This window comes from Quercus robur, chromosome 8 (genome assembly GCF_932294415.1).
Source record: "Quercus robur chromosome 8, dhQueRobu3.1, whole genome shotgun sequence".
In the NCBI taxonomy this organism is placed as follows: Eukaryota; Viridiplantae; Streptophyta; class Magnoliopsida; order Fagales; family Fagaceae; genus Quercus; species Quercus robur.
In genome coordinates, this window is record NC_065541.1 from 33650675 (window position 1) to 33659763 (window position 9089).

General features: G+C 36.9%; 1 protein-coding gene across 4 annotated transcripts; it reads right to left on the minus strand.

The window, feature by feature from the left end:
- Nucleotides 1-6426: 6426 nt before the first annotated feature.
- On the minus strand, nucleotides 6427-8287 carry LOC126695274 (uncharacterized). Of its 4 annotated transcripts, none has more exons than XM_050391958.1 (3): nucleotides 8097-8287; nucleotides 7886-7966; nucleotides 6427-7372 (listed from the first exon to the last, which is right to left on the minus strand). In XM_050391958.1, the coding sequence occupies exon 3, from the start codon at nucleotides 7293-7295 to the stop codon at nucleotides 6708-6710; it is 588 nt and encodes a 195-aa protein (XP_050247915.1). In that variant the 5' UTR covers nucleotides 7296-7372; nucleotides 7886-7966; nucleotides 8097-8287; the 3' UTR covers nucleotides 6427-6707. The 4 variants fall into 4 exon arrangements, with proteins under 4 accessions (XP_050247915.1, XP_050247914.1, XP_050247913.1 ...); XM_050391957.1 differs by having other exon boundaries at nucleotides 6427-7379; XM_050391956.1 differs by having other exon boundaries at nucleotides 6427-7763.
- Between the last annotated feature and the right edge of the window lie 802 nt (nucleotides 8288-9089).

Sequence of the window (9089 nt, forward strand, 5' to 3'; positions counted from 1 at the left end):
GCCCCCACCGTTACTGTCAACGTCACTATGCCCTTGGGGTATACCCTGTCTCCACTGAAGCTGACAAGAGGGGAGTCAAATGGGCGCAATCTCCTTGGATCTAGCCTTAGCTATTGGAATGCAGGGAGGTAGATGATGTATGCAGAGCTTCCGTTGTCCACAAGGATTCTCTTGGTATTGAATCCCTCTATATTCAGCATTATGACCAAAGGATCATTGTGGGGCTGCTTCACTCCTCTGGCGTCTCCTTAATTGAAGGACATGTCCCTGTCTGTTCGTCGCTGCTTATACGGAGCTATGGTATGGACACTATTTACCTGCCTCTGGTATGCTTTCTTGAGGGATTTAAATGATCCCCCTGAGAATGGCCCTCCTGTAATCGTCTTTATCTCCCCAATCACATCCTACAGAGGTTGGGACGGGCAGTCGTCATCTCAGGAAGAGGACCCATGCTGGTTCTTGTTACCGTCCCTGAACTTACTATATTCTCCCTTCTTCACATATTTCTGTAATTTCCCTTTCCGTATCAACTCCTCTATCTGCTCCTTTAGGTCTCTACAATCTTCTGTGTTATGGCCGTGATCTTTGTGGAATCGGCAGTACTTGTTCTTGTCACGGACATTGGGAGATGAGTGCAATGGTCTTGGCCATTTAAGATAATACTCGTCCTTGATCTGCGTTAAAATTTTGTCAACAGGCATAACCAAAGGAGTAAATCTTACCGTCCGAGGACCTTTATCATCTCTCTTCCTGTTCCCGTCATTGTTCCGACGATTTGGACGCTTTCTCTTTTGACCCCTACAGTCATCTTCTTTCTTTGCCTTGTCTCCTGGCTTCCCTACATCCTTTATGGCTACTAAAGCATCCTCAGCATTCATGTATTTCTGTGCCTTCAGGAGTATTTCTGCCATTGTTTTTGGTGGATTCTTTGCGAGGAGGCCACGAGATCTCTAGATCTCAGTCCCGCTTTGAAGGTCGTCAGCTGCACCTTGTCATTGGTTTCGTCCACCTCTAGAGTCTCCTAAGTAAAGCGTTTCATGAACGACCTCAGAGTTTCCTTCTCTCCCTGTCTAATGGTGAGTAAGTGGTCAGCCGGCCTCTTTGGACGCTGTCCCCCTATGAAATGATGCAAGAAGGCATTGCTCAACTACTCGAAGCTGTCTACGGACGAAGTCGGCAGCTTTGTGAACCATTCCCGTGCAGCTCCTTTGAGAGTGGTGGGAAAGGACCGACATAGTATTTTGTTCGGTGGCTGTTGAAGACCTAGAGTCGTCTTAAAGGTATTAAGGTGATCCTGAGGGTCTTTGAGTCTGTTGAACGACTTAAGTTGAGGTAAGCGAAACTTCGATAGTACAAGGCATTCAAGTACCGCCGTGGTGAAAGGCGAATCCGTGGCCCTTACCATTCTGTCTACGCTTCGGTCCGTCTTCTCCTTAATGACACTCCTCAGTTCGTCCATCTCCTTCCTCATTTCTCGAAGGAGATCTGAATTTTGCTAGTCCGGAGTAGTTGGCCTCTGAGGGGTACCCCTCCTGTGGCTATCCCCTTCTCCTTCTAAGTTACCCTTGGACCGGTTCTCTTCCTGTTGAGCCTGTTGGACCTGTTGGAGTCGTAGCTTCATCTCCTGGTTTTGCTTGGTGAGCTCTTCAATGGTGGCTGCAAAGGCTTGGACTTGCTGGGCCAAGGCTGTAGAATCTGGATTGGGTTCCATCTGAATGGAGAGGGTTGATGGAAACTATGTTTTCAAATATAAATCTGAAAATGTCGTTTCCCACAGACGGCGCCAAACTGATGAAGCGTGAATTCGTCAGTCAAGGTAGGCAGATGGAACTCCTTATCAGTGCAAATGTATTCTTCATGAGGGTCACCAGTGTGGTGCCTGTCACAACGCCTCCGATGCCAAAGTTAGAACAGAGAAGCACTTTGTGAAATGAAAATGGAAGAACAAGATAATGATGGATACTTTCTTAGAGTGTGAATGTATGTACCTTCTGCTGACAATGTGAGGGCTTTATATATGTGATTTTGGTTGCTAGCCGTTGGGGTGTTAATGCCTTATTTAGTAACGTTTCCTGCCCAATAATGGGGCTTTTAATAGGCTCCCCAACGGTTTGCTTGGCTGGTTTTGTAACTGCTCAAGTCACTGGCTGGCTTCATTGAATGATATTCTTGCCCTCGTCAGTGATGACTGATTTCCTCGTCAATAGGGATGACCTCGTCAATAGGGATGACCTCGTCATTAGTGCTGACTTCGTCAAGGGAACACAAACTCGTCACTCCCATCAGATTATTTTCATGATTTAAAATAACTTCAAATTCAGTTTTGATAAATAAATGATTTAAAATTTATTAAGGAATAAATATTTAGTGCATGTTCTTGGGTAAAATACGGTAACCTACCCTGAGGTTTAGGGTATTGCCAACTACATCCAAAACTTATTAAAAATAATCAATTGGTCCTAAACACAAACGGTAACACCATTTGTATTCTTCAGACAATTTAATTCATTTATTTTTTTGGACAAAGTTTAGCTACAAAATTGGTTATAGCCTTAGATTACAAACTCATTCAATATCTTTTTATTGGAGATGAATTTTGACAAATCCACCATTGGATTGCATTTTCTTCTTATATCCTCTATGTTTGCAAAATTGCAAGAAAATTAAAGATCAATAGTTTGTCATCAATAAATTTTTAAATTGCAAGTTTTTGTAATTTAAAATTATACATAAAATATAAGATTATAAATTATATAGTAAATAATATCTAATTGACACAAAAATTGACATGTGTATTAAGAGCGCAAAGAACATGCAATTCAACGTTTAGATTTTCAAAATATGTAGTAATATTTATTTTATTGAGTGAGTTTGTAACCTAAGGCTACAACCAATTCTATAGCTAAATTTTGTCCTATTTTTTTCCTCTTTCTTTTCATCGACATCACACCTCTCTTGTTTCTTTTCTTTTTCCTCTATTCTCAACCAATTCTCTCTTTAGCTTTCTATTTTCTTTTTCTTTGTCTGGCCAAATCTTAGCCTTCAAGGATCTTCTTTCTCCCATTTCTTCTGCCCTCGTCTCTCCATTTTGTTAATGGAAATCCTATGGTGGTGGGTTAGCAATTTTCGATGGGATAAGTTAATTTGGGTTTGACCGACGTGGCTATCAGATGTTTGATTTTTAACCTGGTGGCTTTAGGCCATTCGGGTTTTCTTGGGTTTCTTTAAGAAGGAGATGAGGTTTTTCCATTGGGTTTTCTTGGCAACCGAACACTAACTGAAGGAGTCTAAAGAGCAGATGACACTTTATATTGCTTGTTCTTTTGATTTATGTGGCTTTTACTTTTGATTTTCTTGGCTACTAAACACAAAATGGAGAAGACTTATGTTACTTTTTCTTTTGATTTTCTTCGCTACCAAACACAAAATTATTAATATTTAAAAAAAAAATTATTTTAAGAGAAAAAACTATGAAAATTGTTGGTGTGGTGTTGATGAAACACGGAATGTTGTGGTGGTAATGCAATTGACTTTGTAGTCTTCTTGCAGAAATCACAGTACATAGCTTTGCACTATGGAAAAGAGTGCACAAACACAGTATAATGCCGTTCATGTTTATGGACCAGATTGGTAACTTTTAAGAAGTTTTGGATGTGCTTGGTGTTATCCCAAAACTCAGAGTATTTCATTGTTTTTTACCATATGTTCTTTCATTAATGCTATGTTGGGAAGTTTGAAGGGGAGGAGAGTAGAGAAAAATGGTTGTTCTCCACTTTGTTTGGATGTTTTTAAAATTAAGTAAAGGAGAGGGGAATAATTACTGTTTTCATAATTTGTAATTTTGTTAATATAGTAAAGGTAAATTTGATAATTCATTTGCTCAAGCATTTTTATACTTTACTCTCCCTTCAAATCTCTCCAATTTGAAAAAATTAAAAATAAGGGGTTAGAAATAGTTAGAACCCCTCAAAACCCCTCAAAATCCCTCCCCCTCCTCCCTTATAAAGCATCCAAATAAGGTAATTTAACTTATTCTTCCTTCCTCTACTCTACTCCCCCTCCATCCAAACAAACTATAAGATTTTGTTAACATTGATTATATTCTAGTTTGAATAAAGTTTAATTACAAAATTAGTTGTAACCTTAGGTTACAACCTTACTCAATATCTTTTTATTGGAGACGAATTTTGACAAATCCACAATTAGATTACATCTTCTTTTTATATTCTTCATACTTGCAAAATTTTTAAAAGATTAATGATCAATAGCTATGTCATCAATAAATTGTTTAAATGGTAAGTTTTTATTATTTAAAATTATGCATAAAATATATAAGTTTACAAATCATATAGTAAATAATATCCGATTGATACAAAATTTAACTTGTGTATCAACATAAAGAATATGCAATTCAACAATTAAATTTTCAAAATATGTAGTAATGTTTATTTTATTGAGCAATGTTGCAGTTTTAAGCTACAACTAGTTTTGTAGCCAAACTTTGTCCAGTTTGTGTATTATGAGCGTAAAGAATATGCAATTAAACGATTAGATTTTCAAAATATGTAGTAATATTTACTCTATGGTTACAACCAGTTTTGTAACTAAATTTTGTCCTCCTAGTTTTATTTTTTTATATTATATTTAGTCAGCATATTTTCCATTCTTGAATTCATAATTTCTTTGGTTAACGCATTGGCCCCCAAAGTTAAATTTCTAGTTCCACCCATAATGGGATAAAAATTAGTTGTAGCAAACAAGAGGATATAAATGGGAACTTTTGCAAAAACTTAGGAACCCAAAAACAAACTTTTTGGGATGAAAAACAAATTTTGTGCAAAGTTTAAGGAAGAAAACAATATTTTAACCTTAATTATTCGATCTACTCACATATTGTGTGTGTGAAGAATACATGTCACCATTTCTAGGGATATTGAAAATGAAAAGGAATATACGAAGTGTAAGGCCACAGTTTGATTCCTAAACCCAAAAGGTAATAGGATATAGGCCCAAAAAGCCCAATATAATGAATTTATAGAGAGTGAGTTGGAAAACTGGGCTCTAATGAGTTGAGTAACAATTATAGTGAATCTAGATGACGAGAAAGCAAAGAAAAACTAGTTTTACCCAAAGAAAATCGTCTTCGACATAATCCGAGGAGATTAGTTTTTGTATATATTTCTTTTGGATTTGATTACAAGTCTAGTTCTTATTGTTACAATATTTTTCTTTCGATTCTCCGATCCCCCTACCATAGGGCTTCTTTCTCTATTATATACCCTTTCTTCTTCATCTCCACTGTCCACGTGTGCTTTGGTTCTTGTCCCATCAACACCTTATTGAAATCTTTGGGAGTAATTGTAAGGCTACTTGCCATTGTTTAGGTATCACTTTCACATTAATGTGGCTAGAGGATTAACTATAAAGCATTCAATGCGATTGTAGCAGCTTTCCCTTAAATATTTCTTTGCTTCCCTTTGTCCTATGTTTCCCTGATGTTTATTCTTATCAGTAGAACCTTTTGAAGTGTCACCCATAAGGGCGGACCAATCCTTCTGACCTTTTCTTTACTTAGCCGAGGAGGCATTCCTCCTCGAACTACCTTCCCAAACTTTCGCAGTCATAGTTTGCTCGTGGCACCCTAATTCTTACGTCTTCCCTATTGTCTAGCTGTCCTTGGACCACTAACCATCCTCAGACAAGGCCCATGGCCCAATACACACTCTTGGGCCTTTTATCCCTACATGGAGAATTAGAGACTTCTATATCATATTTAACAAAGACAAAAATTTCTGTTTGTTTTTAGTTTTCTCATACGCATTACATAGAATAAAAGGTATTGTGAGCCTTGTGACCCAGCAAAGGGGTGTACATACCTTTTCGTGTACTATGGGCTGTTAGGCAGAAATTACACCTAGCATAGGAATTAGGATTTTAATTTATAAACCTGGATATTGATTATGAATGGATATAACTTATAACAACGAATGATGTCATAGGACTAGAACTAGGTTCCTTAATATTTTATTGCAGAATCCTCCTAGGTCGAAATTAGACCGTCCATCCATATAATGTCTTCCGTGAAGCAAATAGAGTAGCAGACGAAGTTTACAAGAGGGGAAGGGAGCAAAAAAAACAAATTAGCAGAATAGAACCAATGTCCATCTTTTGTATCTAGTAAATGTGCATGGGATCTTTTGCAACCCGGCACTCTTATATGGTACCCTATGCAATCTTTTGTACACTCAAAGCTGATGTACTAATGCTTTTTATTAATAAATAAAAAGGGGGGGCTGTACATACATATGAAGTGGCATTTTCCTCTTTCCCCAATAAACACGTAAGAGTAGCAGTATTTCAATTTTTGAGCTGATTAACACATAATCAGCGGCATGATCATAGAATACTAACGTAAGCAGACCAAAAAATGAGGACATCAATGACTTGTAATTTTACTCCACATAATTGAGGAATGTTGGAGAAACATGTTGTCATAAGTCATAACATGTGACTGAAAATGTTGCCAAATAGTACGTAGATGAGAAAATTTCTTCTGTTTTTTGAAATTTGGATAGTAGCAAATTAAGAAGATGTGGGTATGTTTCAACTTTCAAATCACAAACATGAGATGCGCTAAAGAATAGCATTATCCCTGGCTATCACTATTGAAGAAGGGAAGGGATTAGAAATAAATTAATAATGGTACCTCAAAAAATATCAAGGATTTCGAGGATTGAGCGGTTGCAAATAGGACAAGAGCCTCGGTTGAGCCACAATTCCCTGGAGCAAACCCTACAAAAGGTATGGCCACAGGGAATAAAAGCAGCGCCTTTACTTCTCTCCATGCAGACGCAGCACACCCAATTAGAATTAGTGTCGTCGACTCCCTTGTTGTTGTTGTTGTTGTTGTTGTTGTTTTTGTCCTTTCTCCTTTTCTTCCTCCAATCAACGCCGTCTGTTTCTTCAATCAATCTCATCAAAGTCTTAACTTGAGTGGTAGGGTGACCCACATTGACATTCTCATCCCTTGAATTACGCTCAGCCGCTAGTGCCATTGCTAGGTTCATTCCTGTAGCTGTAGTAGGTGCCTGATGAACATCATTCACATTCACATTCTCATTGCTCACCAAATCCAACTCTTCTTCTTCTTCTTCTTCTTCTTCATCATGATGGTTTTCTAGGATGGCCAAAGTTGAAGAAGTCGGGCTCCACGTGGCCCTACAGCACCCCATTCCCTTGAATCCCAGCCGTTGTTTTAGATTTCTCCATCTTCCTCCCTGATCTCTGCCCTCCATTCTCCTTTTCTCCCAAAATACCAACTTATGTTTCTCGTTTCTTTTTTCTTTTTTGTTCTATTTTCCTCCCCAACTCCCTGCAAGCTTAATAATAGTGCTTGTTCTCTTTATTAATTATGCTGATTCTTAAAGAAAATGAAAACTAAATTATAGAACTAATAAAAACATAATTTTGATAAACAAGTATACGGTTGAGGAATAATGTGTGCATGTAGATATTGCAACAATGTCCCATTATGCTCATTTCTATAGTAAATGAAAAAACCAATTAAAGAAACCCCAAAAAAGGAAGTATATATAATAGAACAGGTTGCATGAAAGAATAAATGTGGTCAGAGTAGAATTTTGTGTTGTGCAAGCACATAAAATTGAAGATTTAATGAAAGATAAAGTGTGGTTGAAAAAAATATAAGTGAAGGCATTCTCTCTGTCCCTCTCTCTCTAGCTCTTTGAGCATATTATGATCAACTGAAACAAGAAATGGACAGACAAAGTATGAATCATCAATCTATATAAGAAATAAAAACACCAAAAACGGTTTAAGATTCTCGAAAGATGGAGCAAGAATACAAGTACTTAATTTCACTCACTTGAAAATTAAGCGAGAGGTGGCTTCTTCTAATACTTCAAGGCCTTAGCCAGCTTTGATGTTGGAAGAGCATGAGAGAGGACTGCCCAAGGAAGAAACAAAACTGAGATATCTACTCAATTGTCAATTGTTGTTGGAAGGAAAACGAATAGGATGTTGCTTTATTTTGGTAGAAGAGAAGAGAAGAAAAACTACAACGCGGATCACATTACCAAAATTGAAGAAGGGACCCGCAAGCATGATGGTCTTGCTGACAGAACAGAACACAGACATTTCTTTGACCTATAACCTTGTGTAGTTGTGTTGGTAGTGTTTGAACTTTGACAAACACACACAAAACTAGTGTATAGGCTTCATCCGGATCTCCATTTTCTTTTACCCTCAAATCTCAATGATAGAGCTTTGTGTTGTCTTATCAAATTACCTTGCTTGCTGCGCAAATAAAGGTGTTTTACAAATCAACATACTTTTTTTTTTTTTTTTTTTGATAACACAAATCATTTTTTTTTAAACCTTTTAAATTAAAATTCTTAATGTTTTTTTTTTCTTCTTAATGTTGAATACTGATATCAAAAAATACATATATCGAATTAAATTCATTATTGTGGGATTTTTTATTAGAGAATTGGAGCTCGAAGTTAAGTCAATAGGCTTGCAATCTTGATCTTAATTTGTAGAGAGCTGTAAGCGGGGAGGGAACAATAACACTACTTTCACAAGCTTTTCAATGAGATATATTTCACAAAATCATCTTTATAATTGAGTTTGATAAATCAGTATAAATTTGACGCTGGGTAGAAGAAAGAACCCTTACCCTCACCCAATTTAGAACAATTTTCTATTCAATGGTAGTTTAACCCCCCATAAAAATATATACATACGTGCGTGTGTTTTTGCTAGATGTCAACAAAAAGGTCAATAACAAAAATTTTACTCCAGAGGTTAATACTGATCAACTGTCTCGAGCATCCTTAAGTTATTTATTTATTTATTTATTGAGAAACATGCATCCTTTTATTATGAGATAGCTTTTGAGATGATAAATTCACTATTAAGAGTGGACCAATCTAAATGTAATGTGATCAATATGATTAGTTGACCCGCTTGAGCACATGGTGCTGTAATGCATAATCAGTCAGGTGCACATGCCACGCCTAAGACTTTGTTTTGTAGACGCCGAAATATCCACTTTTACGTATAGACTA